At 50.3% G+C, this 20,446-nt stretch overlaps 5 protein-coding genes across 5 annotated transcripts; 3 read left to right on the forward strand and 2 right to left on the reverse strand.

Moving 5' to 3' along the window:
* The first annotated feature begins 771 nt into the window (after positions 1–771).
* Positions 772–2,281, forward strand: BO87DRAFT_371811 (putative 2-deoxy-D-gluconate 3-dehydrogenase). Its single transcript, XM_025622126.1, has 3 exons — positions 772–1,054; positions 1,146–1,361; positions 1,475–2,281. Exons 1-3 carry the CDS (start codon positions 923–925, stop codon positions 1,922–1,924), a joined length of 798 nt encoding a protein of 265 aa, XP_025485110.1. The 5' UTR covers positions 772–922; the 3' UTR covers positions 1,925–2,281.
* A 1,686-nt stretch (positions 2,282–3,967) lies between these two features.
* Positions 3,968–6,311, forward strand: BO87DRAFT_4062 (ferric reductase family protein). The gene has a single exon (XM_025625979.1). It carries the CDS (start codon positions 4,342–4,344, stop codon positions 6,199–6,201), a length of 1,860 nt encoding a protein of 619 aa, XP_025485111.1. The 5' UTR covers positions 3,968–4,341; the 3' UTR covers positions 6,202–6,311.
* A 974-nt stretch (positions 6,312–7,285) lies between these two features.
* On the reverse strand, positions 7,286–12,469 carry BO87DRAFT_4139 (pleiotropic drug resistance family ABC transporter). Its single transcript, XM_025626601.1, has 4 exons — positions 10,524–12,469; positions 9,532–10,461; positions 9,165–9,477; positions 7,286–9,111 (listed from the first exon to the last, which is right to left on the reverse strand). Exons 1-4 carry the CDS (start codon positions 12,387–12,389, stop codon positions 7,601–7,603), a joined length of 4,620 nt encoding a protein of 1,539 aa, XP_025485112.1. The 5' UTR covers positions 12,390–12,469; the 3' UTR covers positions 7,286–7,600.
* A 2,089-nt stretch (positions 12,470–14,558) lies between these two features.
* On the reverse strand, positions 14,559–16,794 carry BO87DRAFT_371815 (clathrin-mediated endocytosis regulator UBX3). The gene is made up of 2 exons (XM_025622127.1): positions 16,411–16,794; positions 14,559–16,346 (listed from the first exon to the last, which is right to left on the reverse strand). The coding sequence occupies exons 1-2, from the start codon at positions 16,543–16,545 to the stop codon at positions 14,937–14,939; spliced, it is 1,545 nt and encodes a 514-aa protein (XP_025485113.1). The 5' UTR covers positions 16,546–16,794; the 3' UTR covers positions 14,559–14,936.
* Positions 16,795–16,964: 170 nt separating this feature from the next.
* BO87DRAFT_371817 (PAN-complex poly(A)-binding subunit PAN3) lies at positions 16,965–20,247 on the forward strand. The gene is made up of 9 exons (XM_025622128.1): positions 16,965–17,411; positions 17,531–17,596; positions 17,673–17,727; positions 17,795–17,958; positions 18,009–18,115; positions 18,222–18,413; positions 18,464–18,608; positions 18,662–18,817; positions 18,867–20,247. Exons 1-9 carry the CDS (start codon positions 17,336–17,338, stop codon positions 19,898–19,900), a joined length of 1,995 nt encoding a protein of 664 aa, XP_025485114.1. The 5' UTR covers positions 16,965–17,335; the 3' UTR covers positions 19,901–20,247.
* Positions 20,248–20,446: the final 199 nt, after the last annotated feature.

Consider the following 20,446-nt stretch of genomic DNA (forward strand, 5'->3'; position numbering starts at 1 on the left):
GGCAGCTGTTGATCTCGACGAAGAGTTTAAGCTTAATTCAATCTTAAGAGCTAGTTCGTGCGCTGCTTTTGAATTCAATCAGAAGTACTGACTGCATGATGTCGAAGTCATAGCAGAGGTTCTCCTTATAAAGCTGATGTGGTGCCTCTGGTGGCAAGCACATGGATATATAGAAAGCCTGCAGCGGGCCATACTATGAGGAATCCATCTAATGTCTGTCTAACGCATCTGTGAGAATCACTAAACCTCAGATCATTAGCCCTAGGGACACTTCAACTATGTAGCTTATCAGATCCTTGAGAGCTATCAGTGAGATAGATTACTTTGCTTTACTGATCCGCTTATTGGATGGTGAGATGCAAGGCAATGATGCTTGTACAAACAATCGTCTGAAATGGCCACGCAGCTCCCACACACCAATTACGGAGATGTTCAATGCATGACCTCATACTCTGAGCACTTTCCTGAGATCATGCATTAGCATAGCTAATTTTCCGGATTATTCCGTGCCTTTTGCCAAAGAAACCAGCATTTCCAAAGCACCCCAACTCCATGAGATGTCATTTGTACGAGTTACCATACAAGACGCAAATCGGAGCATTCCCGAACAAAGTTCAATAGCCGAATGCGGGGCGTCGGCGTTCGAAGCGCAGTGTCGGCAATGTAATTTCCCCAAAAGGGAATTAGTCGCTGTTGCCCCGCGCGCGGAGGAAGAGGGACAGCTATTTATTATTAGCAGGACAGTAAGGATGACTCGTCGCCATCGATTATTGATTTGGTGGCAAGAGAATTTGGAAGACTATTCCTCCCTCGTTGAGCTGCACAGCAAGATACACCTCTAACGCTAATACTTTGAGAAACGAAAGGACGCTTGACAGCAAATTACTATTCTTAGTAACCATCTAAGCGCGAAACAATCACAATGTCGGCCGCAGTTGCGTCGCTGTTTTCCCTCAGCGGCAAGACCGCCATCGTGACAGGAGGAACTAGGGGCATTGGGCAGGCAATGGCTTTTGCCCTTGCCGAAGCTGGTGCCGATATCATCTTGATTCAGGTGCGCACAGCCGCGACCTCCCCATTGGCGCTACGGAAATGACAGGGGAGCCGTGACGAAACGTCGTGTGGAACTAACGCTCTACGAACAGAGAGACGAGTCGAACACTTCGACTCGCGATGAGATCGTCAATCGCATTGGCAGGAAAGCTTGGATCCACGTGGCAGAGTTGTCGAATCGGGAATCGATCAAGGGTGTCATTCCAGCTCTGACCAGTCAAGGCCTCAAGCCTGAGATCCTACTCAACTGCGCCGGAATTCAACGGAGACACCCCAGTGAAAAGTTCCCGGATGAAGATTGGGATGAGGTATGTGTCAAAGAGTCTCCTTTTTCAGCCACCTATTTACCTCTGTCTATTTTTGGACCTCCCTTCTCCTGAAGTGGAGCTGAAGACTAGATACTGACTATGGAATTATGTAGGTTATCCAAGTCAATTTGACGTCCGTCTTTACGTTATGTCGGGAGTTCGGTGCATACTTGTTGGCGCGAGATGAGTCGGAGTTCCCAACTGGTCGTCGTGGAGCCATCATCAACGTCGCATCGCTCCTCACCTTCCAGGGAGGTATCACGGTACCTGCATACGCAGCGTCAAAGGGAGGTGTCGCGCAATTAACGAAAGCCCTCTCCAACGAATGGGTGGCTAAGGGTATCAACGTCAATGCAATTGCTCCCGGATACATTGCCACGGATATGAACACTACCCTGATCAATGATTCCAACCGCAATGCTGGTATCATGGCTAGAATCCCGGCGGGAAGATGGGGCAAGCCAGAAGACTTCAAGGGCGTGATAGTGTTCTTGGCAAGTCAAGCGAGTAGCTATGTCTCAGGTGAAATTATCACCGTTGATGGCGGTTGGATGGGACGGTAAAAAGTTCTGTGGCGGCAATTTTTTTTCATGTTTTCTTTTCGTCCCTATTTCCCCTGACTATTTTTGTCTGCATTTTTGCCCTTGCTGTGCTAGGGGTCTGGTTGAAAGTGATAGATGGAATATACACCAATGATGTAAAACACCTGCTTTCACACCACGCGATACTCAGCGTTTTCTAATCAATATCTGAAGGATGCTATTATCAGGTCTTTCTTGCCTTAGTCTGTCATACCAGATTAGCGGCTGCTCAGGATATATTAGGTGAAACTCGTTCGTCGCGATAGACTGGTTATCTCTGCTAGCATTCTATGCTAGGCGCCAAGGGAGCACAAAGGAATTATTTAATTGAAACTCCGGATGAAATGACCGATTCAAGGGAAACCGCTGGCACCTGGAAAGGTTATAGATTGGAAAAAGTCTCATCCGTTACCAAGAGATCCCACCAAGATAATAGCAAGTGAGGAAAACTCTTCCGAAAATAATGAAGCAGGTCCGCCAGGGACCGAGGATCCAGAAGGGTGGGCAGGCAATGGGAGAAAAGGTAGAGTAATAGACTGACACCAAATTAGATTAAACAGGGACAGACTAGGGACCAGACCCGTGACCGCCATGTGACTTTTTCTAGGCAATTAATCTCCTTATCGCCAAACCCACCTTCTTTGGTCTTTCTCCAGTCCACCTCCCACTTGAGGTTCATGGATAGCCTTGTTTCACCATGGGTTCAAGCAAAGATGACAGGAACACCCAGGCTACCGTTTGCTCCTTCTCTGCAGGTTCATGATAGCTAACCCTTCAGCAGAGCAGTGTTGTCGGTGGATTTCCAGTGGGCCGTTGCTGCTGCTTAGCATGCAAATCACGGCCAATACGGGTCGGTCGTTTCAGTCCGAATTGCAGAACCTGAAACGTGAGGAACCAGACCGAAGGCCAATACATCATGCTCACCAGCGGCTATCTGGTGAACTTGGTACAATTGGCTGGTTATGGGAAGCATCATAAGGTGGGATTGAAAGGTGGTAAGAGGGCGCGGATTGGAAACAGGGCCTGCGTTGACGCCCTCGGTCGGCCATGTTCCTGCAAGCGGCCGTTTCCGCGGTTGGTTGATAGGAGCCAAGAGCGCTAAACACCGGCCAAGCCCAAAGGGCTGGCTGTCTCTATCAGAAACAACGATGCATTTCCTTCAGGGCGCTTTGCTCCGTAGAGACCACTCGATAGGTTCGGAACCAAGCGCAGAGGCCAGTCTTGGCGGCGCTCATGGCAACACCCCTTCAGGACCACGCCATTATTGCTTTTTTAGCAGGTTTTGTGGACTGGGTCATTAGTCCCTTGGGCCTCCAGCATGATCTCAAGTATGATCCGCGCTGGACTTTCCTTTTCGCTTAAAGTTTCTTGCTGCGCCGTGGATCTCCTTCGGGTGACAGGGGATCTTTCTTCAACTTTACACTCTAAGTTGTGCTTCGTTCCTTATTTCGTTCATTCTATTTCCACCAACACATTCACTTCTCTGAGCCAGCTGGCTGGTGGCCGTTCTTTCATTGTGTGGCCAGTCCATTCAGCGAGTCAGTCTATTGTTTCAAGACATTGCCATTCGTGTTCTTGAGCGTAGACCGTCTTCGCTCTTTGTTCGGATACCGTCGATCATTGGTTACATCTCGCTACATCTAAACGTCATTCATCGTGGGGGTGGGCAATTTACTTTCTTTACTACAACACTAGACGTCAGGTTTTTTTTTACAGTACCTTATCTTTGGGAACCTTTAGTTTCCCGGTTTGAATTATCTGATTCTTTCTACGACGCTGTGCGTCCCCTGTCCTCTTGCTGGAATTTTTCTTCTTATATCATGCATGTAGGGAAGTGGAGGTAAGTGATGATCGAAGGCTGGCTCAGCACTTATGACGCTGGTAATGACTCAATGTTGGAGGACTTGCAAGATTCAACTCGTCAGATTCGCTACCTCGTACCGTGTTTCCAACATTCTTCGGCTCCTTTAGCTGCAATTGCTCGTGACAACGCCTTGGTCATTTGCGCATACCGTCTCACCAACACCATCACCTCTCCCGCCTGATCAGGACGGCTTCAACAAGCACTTATTTGAAGGGGAGACATCTCGAGCTTTTTGTATATCAAAACCACACACAAGAGCCGTTTAACTTGATCGTGCTCCTCTTGCTGTGGGGGTTTGCCGTCTGAGATTCCTTGGGCATAACGCGCCTCTCCCCACATTCTTGGTGTTCCCTAGCCATTCAGTATCTGCGTCATACTGGACCGTAACCGAATTATAATTGGAAATCGTGGCTTTCAAGAATTTGCTGCCCTTATCGACCCCCGCTCAGCTTTGTTGACATCTGTCCGATCTGTCCGCTCTGTCTCTCCATCTTGAGCGACTGCGTGCTACGCTGGGCCGTAGATCTCTCTATCAATGGATGAATCCCACCATCGACTCATCCCGCGAGGCTATGGGATTAATGCCACCTACGTCTATGAATACTCGCGTGGTCTGAACGGTGTTGATGTCCCGCGGGATGTTCTGTTTTCACGGATCATCTTCTCGTCCTTGATATTCGTCGCCCTGGTTGTCTTTAGCGGGCGTGTCGGACAAATCAGCCATGCCTATCTTCGTCAAATTACCTCTCTAACGGCAAGCAGGAGAGAGCAGACCTTTTGGAGCGTTGAAGTATCTTCGCTTTGGGCAAACGTCAAGAAGCATCTGTTGTATGCGCCCCTGGGCAGGAAGAGGCACAACCGAGAAATCCAACTTTCATCCGCCATCAACGTCGGCACACTGCCTTCTAGATTCCAGGTGATTCTAGTCGTGCTATATCTGGCGAGTCAGGTCGCTTATTGTACTCTGCTTGATTACAATGCGAACGTCAAGGCAGCCCTTGTGGCTGAGCTTCGTGGACGTTCAGGTACCTTGGCAGTGTTGAACATGGTGCCCCTTTTCATCCTCGCCGGTCGCAACAATCCGCTTATTCCCTTGTTGCATGTGAGTTTCGACACCTACAATCTCCTTCATCGTTGGTTGGGCCGGATAGTTGTGCTTGAAAGCATTGTGCACACGTGCGCATGGGCAGTAAATGCTTGCGACGAGGTCAGCTTCTCTGACATGCTCGAGCGTTTACGCACTACACCTTTCTTCACCTGGGGCCTACTGGGAACTTGCTCCATGATCACACTGGGTCTTCACTCGCCATCCCCGATCCGGCATGCTTTCTATGAGACCTTCTTGCATCTGCACCAGCTCGCCGCTTTCCTAGCCTACCTTGGTGTGTTGATGCACTTGGATCTCGACAATCTCCCGCAAAAGCCGTGGATTATAGCGCTGGGTCTTCTCTGGCTATTGGAAAGGACAGCCCGCCTCTGTCGACTTCTGTACTTGAATATCTCTCCCCGAAGAGGGTCCACACGGCTTGTCGTGGAAGCCCTCCCAGGTGAAGCCTGCAGGGTGACTTTTCACTTGCCCAAGCGTGTGCGCATCAGCCCCGGAAGCCATGTGTACGCCTACATCCCAAGTGTCTCCTTTTGGATGTCGCATCCATTTTCTGTCGCTTGGGTAGACCCAAGCAGCTCCGTGACCGTTCCTGCTACGACAGAAAAAGATCTTATCGACCCTTCGCTTCTCGAAAAGCAGCCACTTGCTAGTTTGGATGAGTATATGCGGGACTCCCAGGAGCCCACGTCCGTTTCCCTCATCGTTGGTGCTCGACAAGGCATGACACGGAAGTTGTACAACAAAGCTCTGGCCTCGCCTGGACAAACACTCTACACCTCGGGGCTTATTGAAGGACCCTATGCGTCCCATGCGTGCAACATGGGCAGCTATGGTACAGCTATACTCTTCTCAGCCGGTGCAGGCATTACCCATCATATGCTATACGTCCGCGACTTGCTCATACGCTCCTCAGAGGGTCGCGTGGCTACCCAGAAGATCTACCTCGTATGGTCTGTACGCAGTACGGAACATCTAGCCTGGGTACGGGAGTGGATGGACCAGATCCTCCGGCTTCCATCGAGGCGCGAGATTCTTACCATCAAACTTTTCGTGTCCAAACCAAAAAGCAGTCGCGAAATCGTATCACCCAGTGCGACCGTCCAAATGTTCCCAGGCCGGTGTCGCCCCGACGTCGTTCTCAACGAGGCCATTCCCCAACGTGTGGGTGCCACCATTGTCTCTGTCTGCGGGCCTGGTGCATTCGCAGACGAGGTGCGTGCTGCTGCACGTAACAACATTGGAATGGGCGCCGTCGTCGATTTCGCCGAAGAAGCCTTCACATGGTAGTCCACCATACAAAATTGCCACCTTTGCCTTGGGATATATTCATTCCTTTTATTTTACTAACCTTCGATTCTTGTTCCAAAATTTCTCTTCTCGACTTTCGTTCAAACATTTACTTCAGATGTATATTTAGTTTCCCCTCTATTAGTCCCACTTCCCATGGCAATTGTTCTCTGTTGGTATTTCACACGATGGTACGAATTGCTTCAAAGCCTAGCTAGCTATGTTTGGATTTTTCAGGCAATACACCTTCAGCGGCATATCTTTTCAAGGTGTCAATATCCTCGCGACTGCATATGAGCCCCCTTGCCCATCACTCACGTATTTGTCACGCACTTTGGCCACATGCAATGTAACCACCGCCTCAGAAAGATTGTCTAGCACATGCACAACTATATATCATTATACAAGGATCTTAAGTAACTATGGTCCCGCACAAATCAGAAAAGAATATAGCCATATAAAATTATACAGTCCATCCACATACAATCCATGCACATTCCTATGTAGTAACTCATGATCATCACTCCGTAGATGTAACAAACAAAGTATGTATATAAGTAAGTACATGATATCATATAGTCTCATATTATGCAAAATCATGGCGTCGAAAATCCCTCTTTTTGTTTATTACTTTTTTTTTCCCCTTTCAAAATGGGGTAGGGTTCTAATAATAATTGATTACCCATATTCTGGATATTCAGATGGGGGTCTCATAAACATAATTTATGTGTAACGCTACGATCAGTAGATGATATGATAACATGAGATGGTGGATGATGTATATTTATTCCTGTATGAGAATGAAGCACCTCATACTGACAAATAACTAGGTGAAGGTGAGTGAGTCAGTTTAGTTATGGCGCATGTTTCTTGGTCTTACGTATACTAGTTAGCAGCGGAGTGGGGCGGGGCGGGGTGGAAGGGTAAGGATGATGGGTTAAGGTATTTTGTACTACGTTTGAGGGGAAGGGTGCTTGTCAGATGAGGTTGAGTGGTCATTGCTGGCTGCTAGAGGGGTTTGGGGGGTTGTTTTGGTAGAATGACTCTTTGTTCAGGAATGTGTACAGTATGAAAGGATTGGGTTTGATAATCTGAGCGAGTATTGAGTTGTTTGTTCTATCTATTATCTGATCTTATATGCCATATACATCTGTAGTGATTTGAAAAGTAGAGACAATAAGGGTGAGATGAGTGAAATATTGTATCATGAGCAAGAGATGATGATAACGGAAATCTAGCAAACGCTTATAAGCAAAACATGTCGAAGTATCCATCTCACGTAGGATCTAACAGGCATTATGTCCAATATACATGATAGTGTTACCAAGAACAAGAATTTATGTTCAAAGAAGAAAAGGATGGGAGTAAGAAGGAAGAAAAAACAAAGAAATTCACACTTTTATGCCTTGGTCCGCTGGCCCTTGGGCACACGAGCGAGCCAGTAAATGAACACGGCAGCGAAGATGTTGAATGCAATGTAGACCCACATCAGGCCGAAGTTGCGCCATGCGTCGCTGAAATAGCTGTTCACTTGGGCCAGATAGGTGTCTGTGCTGGAGATCGTGCAGAAGGAACAGTCGGAGGTGGCATTCGGGTTCTCAAGGTAGCCGCCGTGGCTGCTGATGTAGTTGGACATGTAGCTTTGGCAGGTGGTGTCAGGAGGAGGGCTGAAGTGAAGGTATTCAACAGCTTCGCAGGTAGCAGTCGTGCCTGACACACCGGTGGCTAACATGCCTGATACCAGGTACGTGAATGGCGAGACACGGTACATGAAGATCCAGAAGCCTGGAAGTTGAGAAGGTGTGGCAAGGACACCACAGAAGATCAGGCACAGGGAGAAGAGCAAGTTGGCAATGTTACCACCGGTTTCAGCGAGTTCAATACCAGCGATGATCATATGCGCGAATGTGGAGGTGAACAGGAGGAAGGACAGGATCAGCAGGAACATCAAAGCTCCGCGCTCGTGGACGGCGTTGGTGGGCTCAGCATTCTGGTACAGACCGATGGGGTAGTACCAGCATACAAAGATAATGACACTCATGAGCGCGTTCCATGGAAGCTCGACGATGATGTTAGCGGCCATGAAAGCCTTCCACGAGTAGGCCTTGGAGGGTCTCTCACGAGCCTCGTATAGCGAACGCTGGGTGCAGAAGTTGGGAAGAATTTGCTGAACAAGGTTACCGAAGATGGTCATCAGCATGAAAATACTGAACATCTGGTTCTGGAGACCCTGAGCACTGTTCTTCGCCTTGAAGAAGGAGAAACCGATGTAGAGTGATGTCAGAATGCAAAGCGCGATCTTGGAGTAGATGTAGACAGGGGTTCTCCAGTACTGCGAGAAAACACGGGTCAAACACTCCCACAATTGAACAGAGAAGGGTGCAGCAAATTCGTTGAGCTCGCCAGGGTCCTGCTTGCTAGTATCAACCGGCTTTTGCGAGAGAGTAGACTTCAACTCAGCGAGGTGATCAAGTACCCCCTGACGTTCGGGGCTTTCGCGCCAGACAGCGGGCCAGTCAATATCACTATGCGATCCAGGGGCAGCACCAATGACCTCAAGCATCCATTCAGCTGGATTGGCTTCAGTAGGCAGTTTCGGAGCACCATTCCGTTCGAAGTAGCTAGCAAGAGTCGACGACTTGTCACCGATTTCGCCAAAGTAAACGGTCTTACCACCCTTAGCAAGGAACAACAAGCGATCGAAACGCTGGAAGAGCATGGCGGAGGGCTGGTGGATCGTGCACAGAATGGCCTGACCGTGCTTGGTCAGGGTATCGATGAGATCGAGAATGGACCAGGAGGTTTGACTGTCAAGACCGGATGTGGGCTCATCAAGGAACAAAAGTAGTTGCGGCTTCGCTGCCAATTCAACACCGATAGTAAGACGCTTGCGTTGCTCGACGTTGAGACCTAAGATGTATTAGTTTTGTAGCACACCAGCAGGGTTTGTGGGGATCAATTACCTTCACCAGGAACACCGACAACAGCATCGGCATATGCTTCCATACCAAGCAACTTGATGACTTCTTCAACGTAATCGAGCTTTTCCTGGCGACTGACATGGGCGGGCTGACGGAGAATGGCGCTGAAGCGCAGAGCCTCTCGGACGGTGGTAGTGTGAAGATGAAGATCTTGTTGCTGAACATAACCAGTCTTGCGCTGGAAGGACTGGTCCCGAGGGCGACCGTCAACCAACATCTCACCAGTTACAACACCCATTGTCACACGGGTTGCGAGCACGTCCAGAAGAGTAGTTTTGCCAGCACCAGAAACACCCTGCAAGCTTGGTTAGTCTCGATAGTACGTTGATGAACCGGTTGGAAGGCTTACCATAAGAGCAGTACAGGTTCCAGGCTTGACCCAGCCATCGACGTGGTCCAAAATGCGCCGGGGCTCGCCCTTGATCTTGATGTCGTAGCACACATCCTGCCAGTGGAAAATGGCCTCCTGCCTCTGAATAGCAGCGCTCGACTGGCCACCAGACCGGTCAGTCTTCTCGTCTGCGGCGACGTGATGGGCCGTTTCAACATCGTCGAGAGAAGGTGGAGCTTGACCACGGCGGAACAGCAACACTTCACCCTTGGACTTGGCTTCCGAGATGAACTCGGTGGCAAGCAGATAGGTAGTCATGAAGAAGATCATAAAGGCGAACATGATACCCAAGTTCCTCCACTTGTGGCTGTCATAGTACTGGAAACTCTTGTGAAGGTAGTCATCACCCTGGACGTACTTGGCTCCAGCAACAGCGCCGACCGTGGAACAGATCTGGTACTCGATCGAAGCGCCCGAGTAATTTGGAATCAGCTCCGATTCAGAGCACAGGAATTGACGATGATGAAATTCGTTAACCATCAAGCTCTCGAATCCGTAGGCAATGGGGTTGATGTAGTTCATCCATCTCGACCAGCCAAGCATGTATCTCGTAGGAATGGTGAATCCAGTGTAGATGACCAGACCCAAGATGAGGATGGCAGCGGGCACCAGAGCCTGAGAAAGAGTGCGAGAAGAGGCAGCGATGGTTCGGAAAAGCATGGACATTGTCAAGGTCGTCACGAAGGAAAACAACAGGAAGACGAAGAATGCGCCTGGTTCGCGACGAAGACCGGTCATGAAATACAGAGTAATGTTGAAGATGATGGCATTTCCAACTTTGTAAGGCATGTCACAAAGCATGGATGCGATGGCTTCGGCGAACGGGTGATACATGGCGTAGCGGGCTTGTTTTTCGACAATCGGACGTTGAGCATACAGGGTCAAGATCTGTCATTGCGGTTAGTCTCTTTTATTGGTTATGCGAAGCCAGAAGAGATTGCTGAGCTTACCTCAAGAGCACTAGAGAAGGCGTTGAGCAAGACGGCGAAGAAGAGAAGAGCACCACGGGAGTAGAAACTAGAAGTCACCGGTTGCAAATTGTAAAAGACACTTCCAATGATCAAGGCCATGATGAAGTTTCCGACCAACTGGGAGATGGTCAAACTGGCATCGCCTTGTAGTCGCTGAAATCCTCGAATCAAACAGAGCTTGACCTGTTCGTAGAGAGAAATGGTGTAGGGAGACTTGACGCGCTGGTTCTTCGATTGCATGGCCTTGCGAGATTCAATGAACTTGCCAAGCGACTCTCCACCGATTGCAAATTCTTGGTTGTACTCGGCAATTTGTCTCTTCAGCCTACTGTAGGCCTCACTGCTCTTCCAAGCGGCGGCAAACTCGTCAGGGGTGCGTGGAACCTTGCCTTCGTAACCCGGCTTCACAATGCGCTCAGCAGGGCTGGTCAGGGAGGTCAGGAAATCAGCGGTGGTCTGACGCTCAGGGCATTCAAATCCCATGTTGGTAAAGAACTCCTTGGCTTCATCGGTAGGACCGAAGTAGATCTGCCTGCCCTCATACAACAAAGTCACCTTGTCGAAGACATCGTAAGCACTCTGGGAGGCTTGATAGATGGCCACGGCGACTGTCGCACCAGCGTACTTGGTCATCAAATTCAAGGTCTTGCAGAATTCAAGTGCGTTCGCACTATCCAAACCACGAGTACTGTTATCCCAGCACTGTAGAGGACTTCCACAAAGAGTAGCTTCAGCGATACTGACACGCTTGCGCTCACCACCACTCACACCACGGACGAAGTCGTTACCGACACGGGTGTTGATGGTATGCGAAAGACCAAGCATAGCCATAACAGCGTCACGCATATGAGTCGCATACTGCTCCTTCGAGACTCCAGGGAAACGGTTCCGTGGGCAGCGAGAAAGAGCAGCGAATTTAAGAGTGTCGCCGACAGTCAATTGGGGGAAGTGCACATCGGTTTCCGCGGTATAGATAGCTTCGCCCTTGAACTGCTTCCGCATCTGCTTGGCCGAGATACCCTGGTAATTCAATTCAGACTCCTTGTCCATGTAGATACCGTTCATTTCACCCGCAAGGGTCTTCAAGAAGGTAGAGCATCCACTACCAGGACGACCGAGGACCACCAGCATTTCACCACTCCTGACAAGACCATCGAAGTCGCGGAGGATCTGGATCTTCTGCTTTCCAGTACCCGTCAGCTTGCGCATAAGGGCACCAACCTGCAGCACCGAGTTGAAAACATCCTTTTGGTAATCGGTAGGACTACCGAAACCATGGATACTAAGATTCTGGAACGAGACACCCGCCTCACGCTTGGGATAGCGTTCCGGATCGCGAGACGAAAGCGCCAACAAGTTCTTCATCCAGTGCCTCGCCTTAAAATTGGGACTGTGCGGATTCAGCGTGGAGTCGTCCTTCACCTCCAGAAATGAGTTCTCCGCGTTGTTGCTGACAGAGAACCGTGTCGATTGACGAGTCAGTTGCTGTGCAAGTCGAGTGACCTCCTCTTCGGCAGCTTTTTCCTCTTCATCTTCATCAGCATCTTCGCTGCTGTAATCGCGTTTCTCCATGGCGGTTTCAGCAGTACTCAAGGTGCTTCCGTCCATACCCCAGGCAGTTCCCTTCTTCTCGGATCTGCCAGATTCTGGGGAGAGACTTGTGTGATGCTCTTCATGATGGGTCGTGTACACCGTGTGCTCCTCGCGAACCAAGTGCTCAGTTCCTTCGTTCACTGCAGCAGCTCTCTCGGCTTGAGCGCCTTCATTCTCGTTCTCATGGCCGCCGTGGGATTCCACCGAACGACCGGGATTAATATTAGGATTTATAGTGCCTAGAAGCGACATGGTGATTAGATATGGAGACACGCAGTCTCAGACTGAGCCGGTCAACGAGAGGATGCCAATAGCATAGGAGAAAAGTATGAGGAGAGAGAAAAAGAAGGAGGTGTGGAGAAAAGACGATTAGGAGAGATATCCAGAATTATAAGAATAGATATCAGGAATATCAAGAAAGATGAAGGGGGGAGATATCCTCCGTGGAGGCGAGTGAAAGAGTGACAGGTGAAACTGAGGGGGAGGGAATAATTGATAGATAGCAGCAGTAGAGAAATAAGTGGCAGCCGCTAAGCATAAAAAGTATCCAGTACCTGGAGCTACTAGAAAACGGCCCCCCCTCCAAAAGACGTGTGCCCCGTAATACACTGAACACTCTTAAATTGTAAGTTGCAAAGTAATATCTGCGAATAATGAAAGAGGGAAAAGGGCGACAGAAAAACCTTGGGTTGCGGGTCTTAGAGGTCTGGGCTTCACCCCCCGTTTTTAGTGTTAGGCAGCGCAGAATGGCGACTTGAGATGGGAAAGTTTTGAGAAGAGGCTTCTGGACGAATCGGGGCCAGGAACGAGAGGTTATCCGGGCGGATCCCAGGATTGACTGCGCCGGTGGTGGGCCTTGTTCTCGGTACCTTCAAGCAGGCCTCTCCGTGCGTATTTCCCCCGGCAGCAATACGACAATACGCCGTTTACGCCAGACTAAACGAGGCCGTCCCTCTGCAAAGGTCCTACACTTCAGTACAGAGCACTACACTAAGGTTTCTGGTGGTCCCGGAGATACCCACCTCAATACCCCTGTTAGCTACCTACTAAGGCCGATGTTACTATGATCTGGGGACGGAAATTATTGAGCTCCCGCGATCTATCTATATCATCTGTCTCTAGCCCTGACATTTGTAGCGGTCACTGGCCATGGTGATAAGTAGACCCTGACGGTTTGCCACAGAGATCTCAATAATCACAATGCTTGATTTCTAGCTGCTTTACTTTTTTACTCTTCTTACACCGCCATAAAGGACATTGTGTAGTGTAGTACTTCAATAATATCAAGTATGCTTCAGGCAATATTAGGCATGATGATTGCATGCATGAAGATAAGTGATAACTAGTCACATGTCGCTCATGTCACACAAGCTATTGTTAGGTACTCGGAAAAAATTCCTGAGAAACCCACCAAGAAAGTAAAAGAAAAGAAGCCTGCACATAGACCTATCGAGGAGCTTACGCTACGTAGCAACGAACAAGAATTCTGAATCATCAAATAAGGAGTCGGATCCTTCGCGCAATAACTAGTTAAATCAGGAGCTGAGTCAAGTAAGGCTCATCCCGATGGCTAATAAGCAAACCCAGTTTTCCAGACTTCCAAGTGTGCGAATTTTCCCTAAAACGTGGCGAAAACGAGGTTCGGGGCTGAGCGGCCATTGTCCCAAACAGGAATGGCAGCTTCTGGGTGGGGCGGAGTGGGGCGGGACTCCAGCCTTCCGAGGCCCGGCCATTTAGTCTCTAATTGCCCCTTTACGGTACCGTATCGGAGACCTCACGATCCGATGTTGCGGTACAGATCCTAATGCACCCTTTTCTACATAAATGACTCAGCTATGCTCGAGCATGAGCAGCTTAATGCACGATTTGGAGTTATAGATATGCAGTCTGAAGGTAGCTAGCTAGCTTATTTACAGACTCAGATAAGAGCGGCTCTGTGTCATGAACTCACTCCACAGATGATCGCTGCTGAGAGGGCTGAATATGTGGCACCTGTGGTCCTAAGTTGACAGCAGGCTATGTATCAACTATGTGGATATTCTTCACACATCCCTGTGCGCCTACCTTCATTGTAGAGCGCACCGACTCATCTCCAGACTCGAGTCCAAGCTCCGGACATTTCCAATCACCGCCCAACACGGTGAGATTCCTTACTTAAAATGCCCAATATATGAATGAATACGTAGGTGCTCCTCCCTACCTAATCTTTCCGAGCATCATCACTGGCGGGATTGGCCTCTTCGGGAACCGCGGGGTCCTGACTTTGCGCCCATCGGCTGTTGTATCACTCCGAATTCAATATAAAGTTATAAGTGCCAGCGGTAAGTTAAACCACGGCAGGATCAGCATGCAGTCCCGACAATGATAACAATGTGACTCATACGAGCTCATCATGTCTCATACACGCAGCTAGCAGGTCTAATTGGCAGACAAAAAATTGAGGCTAGTAACGCATCAGCATCGGTCTGCCTTCGGATGGTCAAGATCCCGTGCTGTCGGGCCTCCCCGGCGAGAACCAACCGCACATGACCACACTCACTATGTACTCTTAATTAGACTTCTCCAAGAAATTGAGTTTGGGGACCACTTCCGCGCACAGAGGCTCTTTCTGCAGGGTGGCATAGCGTCACTGGGCCCGTTGGCACCTTGTTGTTCCGTGTCATTATCGTGATCTTTGTTATTACATACTAAGATAGTCAAAGTGCTGAAAAGTATCTGCAAATCACCCGGACAGCTCCATTATTGCGCCATGCAGTCAGGATTCGGAAACAATACAGTTACAACCGTGAGTCCAAGAGCTTATGCCTCTTCTTCTGACTCCTCGTCGCTGCCGTCATCGATCGGTTCGACTAGAAGGTTCCCTCCTCGGCCGATCTTGTCCCGCACTGATCCCCCAGCTTCCACTTCGTAGACCACCCGCGGCATGGGTGAAACCAGCCGGAACCCATACTGGTGTTCGAAGCCCTCCGGCTTCACTGCTTCTGCAGCCTTTTCTGTTGGCTCCTTCAGGATATCGTAACATTCAACAAACGCGTAGAGCTCGTCAAGCGACGCGTCGGGCGCAAACTTGCGGATGACACGCTCGCCAGAAGGCAGCCGAATACTGATGCGAACAGCGTCCTTGACGTCCGGTCCAGGCTCCTCTGGAATGGTTTGAGCCCGCCATTGCTTCCATTGCTGAAGATCCTGTATGCGCTTCTCCTCGGCCGCTTGACGTTCAGCCGCCTCTTGTTCTTCCCTCTGTCGGGCCGCCTCGGCTTCCCGCCTCTGTCTCGCCCGCTCGCGGTCGATGGCCAGGGAACGCTCGTAGGCGGAGTCCTGCTGTTCACGGAGGCTGCGTGAAGCTTGCTGTTCTGCCCGGGTTGACCGGATGCGCTCGAGAGGCTCCTTGTGCTGCGAGATGGCCGATCGAAGTTTCTCCACAAATTCCGCAGGGGACGTTGTTCCCGATATCCTCGACACAACCGACATCGCATTCGAGGAAACGTTGGGAGTATGGACTAAAGCGGCTGCGAAGGGGAACTTGGTGCAGCGGAGGGAGTTGGCAACCTGATAAGCCTCAGAGTCTTGAACATTCCCTCCCCAGACAAGTAGGTTGTTTTGTGGGTCATTCACAAAGTCGGTCACTTCGCGAGACAGGAGTGTGTCTCGGACCCAGCCATTCGTATCATCATGCTCAGGGGCAAGAAGTACAACTAGGAGGAACTTGAGGTCCCGGTGGGCTTTCTCCAATGCCATGTTATATCCGTTCTCGAGGAAACTGATCGAGTTGGTGCCATATTCCTCCTCGAATTCCCGGATGAACCGGGCGGCCGTGTCTTTGGGACCCAAGGGCCGGCGACCGTTAGTATTTCTCCGGGAGCCTTGAAGAGCGGGATTCGCTGTCGTGTTAAAGAAGCGCGGAAGGAAGGGAAACAAGGCACCGAATAGGCGGAAGGAGCTGTAGAGTAGTCGATAGAGGAGGTTGAGCGGAGTAAACAGCAGAGCTAGTATGAAGGGCGGGCGATAGACCGACTGGTCTTCAGGCTGTGTATTTATCCGGGGTGCTGGCTCAGCAGCACGGGGAATCGGGGTAAATTGCGCAGCAATGTCATTATTCATGAGGTTTTGGGTCTGTCGGGCGGGTCGCGGAGGAGGAGAGTTGAGAGCAGCACGGGCTTCTTCGACGGGATCCGGCCCTTCGCCGTCAAAGAACTTGGAGATGGCAATCTGGAGGCAGTAAATGCTTAGTTCCCAAGGCATCTAGAGGCAGTATGTCGTCATCCAGGCTTACCTGCACGTTCCATTGTGAGCGGCGCAACAAAGGAATGGCTTCCGAATGTTCCTGACCGGTGACCGCAGTATACGTCTCGAGAGCGGACCTCTCGCTGTCGGAGAGTTGGGATATATCAAGCCCGGAGGTGGACATGGTCAATTGATAATCTCATCCATGAACAGAATGGCTGGGAGAGGAGCAGCGAGGCCAGGGAAACTGGCGTGAATGATGAGGTATAGATGAGCCGCGGGGAGTCGTGTGCGTCAGAATAGCTTAGTTATTAAGAATATAGAGGGGAAGCTCAGAAAAGAAAAAGTAGCCAGCTCCTAAAGAATGCTCAGGGCATGCAGAATACCGCCACAGATGCAAATCGGGCTGTACTTAAGGAAGATGGTAGGGAGGGGAAGTCGTGGGGAATGAACGATAGTACTAGCTGGCCTCAGAAGGACAGCTCCGTCATGGCCGGTGGGAGCCACGCTAGACGCGCGCTTGACGCACGAGTGGTCCGTGCACGGGACGGAGTTCGACGCACTCCCGTCCAGTTCCCCCCTCCCACTCCTCCCCCCCGCGCCGCCCTTGGTTCGGATGCTGCCTTGCGGTCTTACTGCCTTGTCACCATCCATGGCATGAGATCTTCGTCCGTTCCTGTCTCCGGACGTTTATTCTCAATTGTTTTGGCTGTCTCCACTGTCTGACGCTCGAAAGGGCGCCCAATCTCGCCATCCCAGCCGTCCTTGGCTGTTGCGGAACATCTACCCTGCCATCAGTGAAACATCGCCTCGACAACGTCTCCGAGGGCATCTCGGATTGTCGAGCTAGTCTACGGGTTGTCTCCATAGAGGAATGTGGTTTCCTCTCGATATCTTAGGTCGCCCGATATTTCTTGACTCAATGGACATACCTGTCCGTTGATCCGCGCCCAACTGTGGATAACGAACTTATCATGGCTACCACGGGAAAGTCTGCAACGCTGGAAGACGCCCGTCGTGGTACGGGGTCTCCGAAGATGAAGGGACGAGGTTAGTTGGACTATAATTCAAATGTCGGCTTCGGGCAACGGACTATGATTCAATGCTCCCGTCGGCCTTTGCTTCTTTCGGCGGTATCAGCTAACATAGTCGTCATCCTGACCTTACAGAGAACGCCAAAGATACGCTGTGTCGCAACGTGACCATATATGGCCGATGTCGCTACGAAGATAAAGGTGCTTAGCCATTCCTTGCCTATTGTTCCTCTTCATGCTCGCTAGGATCCGTCTAACCGTCCGATTGCTTGTGAAGGGTGCGCCTTCAATCACGACCCGCATAAAGTGAATTCAGGATATCAATCAGACAGGTTGGCATTTCCGGGAGAGGCGCGCAATGTTGGAGTCAGAGAGGAGGATGACTTACTCATTTCGCAGTAACAAGAAACGTCTGAACGTCGACTCCCCTAGTTTTACCCCATCCATATTGTCGTCGAATGGATCTTCGCCCACTTCCCAATCAGCAACCATGAAGAAAATGGCTACGATCTCGCCCAAGGCTGCGAGCGCAGCTCCCTTCCAACCTAGAAGTATATCATCACGTATGCCCTAACGGTTTCCGGGATGCGAAGCGGAATCTGACTACAATCAGGATCCAACTCCAGCACCCCTACTACTCGCCCGGGTACAATGACCCCCGATTGGTCTGTGGCAGAGGTACAAGAATTTGTACCTCAGGGATTTGATACTGCACATATAGTAAGGCTGCCAGATCGAGGTGTCACACGCAGGTTGACTGCTTCGCATGTCATTTGCTGTGGTGATCCTGCTCGAAGTTTACGTGCTTGCAATGCTGATTGGTTAGGGCTCCCTGCAAGGTAATGGGACTGCCGGTGTTCCCAGCACGAGCGCTTTCGACCCTTTTGTGACCGCCCCGAATCCCCTCTCCGCAGCAAACGCCGTCGGCCCGGTGCAGGCCAATCCTTTCTCGCATGACACTGCTGCAGCGTTGAACGGAGCAGCGTTCTTCGCCAACCAGTCTGGATTCCAGCAGCCAGTAAGCCACTTCTTATCTGTGTTACGGAAATTTTCCTAATCAAGCGTTAGGTCCAATATCACATGTATGCCCCGATTGGGCCTCACAGTCAGAATACGTTAGGCTATCAGCGAAACGTACACGACCTTTTCCTCCCTAATGACCTCCGGGAGGAAATGCAGAAGAAGGCAGCAGCCACGCTCCAGACACTGCCAAGTACGTTGCTGACATATGAGTGCGTTTTGTTGACGATGCTGACTTGATGTTAGATACTCAGCTCCCAGCTCAGGTCGATTACTTCCACTCTCTTGTCCCGCTCGATCTCAACCATCAGAAGAACGCTACCATTTTTGGCTTTCCCAGCTGGGTGTACAAAGCCCAGTCCAGTAAGGACGGAAACTTTTACGCTCTCCGGAGACTCGAGGGTACTTTAGTCCTTTCCATGCCATTATCAGGATACTAACTCGTACTCAGGTTTCCGGTTGACGAACGAAAAGGCCATCCGCTCCGTGCAAGCTTGGAAGCGTGTCTGCAACGGTAGTGTCGTGACAGTCCACGATGCTTTTACTAGCCGAAGCTTTCAGGACAGCTCCTTGATCTTTGTCACCGACTATCACCCATTGTCGAAGACGCTTGCTGAGCAACACCTTGGCGCCGGAAACCGATTCCAAGGTCGCCATAACACGCACATCCCGGAACAGGTTCTCTGGGGTTACATGACTCAGATTGCCAATGCTCTGAAAGCGATCCATGCCAGTCAACTGGCTGCCAGGATCATTGACCCAAGCAAGATCCTTTTGACTGGGCGAAACCGCATTCGTCTCAACGCCTGCGCCATAATGGATGTGGTTCAATTCGACACCCAGCGATCTCTGGCCGAACTGCAGCGGCAGGATTTGGTCAACTTTGGACAGCTCATCGTCACCCTGGGCGCCAACCAGCCCAATGTTATGCACAACCCTACCAAGGCCATGGAGCACTTCACACGCGCATACACTGCGCAGCTGAAGAACTCGGTCTTCTGGCTGCTGAACGGGCTCCAAAAGGACCAGGAAAGGAATATTGACATTTTTATCACCGGCATCTCATCGACACTAATGTCGACGTTCGACTCCGCCCTTCACCTCGACGACCAATTGACCTCCGACCTGAGTCGCGAACTCGAGAACGGCCGCCTCGTCCGGCTCATGACGAAGCTGAACTTCATCAACGAGCGACCCGAGTATGAGCACGACCGTCAATGGTCCGAAAACGGCGAGCGGTACTTCTTGAAGATCTTCCGCGATTATGTCTTCCACCAGGTTGACGCGCAGGGCGATCCAGTCGTCGACCTGGGCCATGTGATCATGTGCCTGAATAAATTGGACGCAGGCACCGACGAAAAAATCACCTTGATCAGCCGCGACGAGCAGAGTTGCTTCGTGGTCAGCTATAAGGAGCTGAAGAAAGCTCTGGAATCGTCATTCCAGGCGCTGCTGAAGCCTTCGGCCAGTAGGAGGCTGCATTGAGTAGTCTGGCAGGACTTGACACTATGCATCTGCTACCTACATATCTCCAATATGGTATGTTATGAGTGTCATCAACTCGCGCTGGCCTATTCTTAAATGGCAGATGGATGGATGGGAGGGTGGATATTTTGGATTGAAATCATGGTGGAGGGAATAAGTCTCCTATGTTCCAGCGAGGATCTGATATGTCTACATTGACCATTCTTACTGCCGATGATACTTATCCTTAACGCCTACTTCAGTATTGATGTGATGGCTGGACGATGGATCAAGGCAGGTTTATACAGCAGTGACGAAGAAGAATATTAAGACAGATACGCCATAGTTAGAAATGTATGAGATTGAAGTTCACTTGCAGCTTAGTTAAATATAGTATCATGGGTGTAGTGTAACAAGCACATTAACACCAAACACCAAAAGGAAAGAAAAAAAACACCCCGACCACCGTCCCTATCTACATACAACCAATAGATACAATGATATCAAACCTCATAATACTCCCCCTTCCCTCCTTCAAAACGTAACAAATCAATCATCCACCATGAC

Source organism: Aspergillus neoniger (assembly GCF_003184625.1).
Source record: "Aspergillus neoniger CBS 115656 unplaced genomic scaffold BO87scaffold_1, whole genome shotgun sequence".
Lineage (NCBI taxonomy): Eukaryota > Fungi > Ascomycota > Eurotiomycetes > Eurotiales > Aspergillaceae > Aspergillus > Aspergillus neoniger.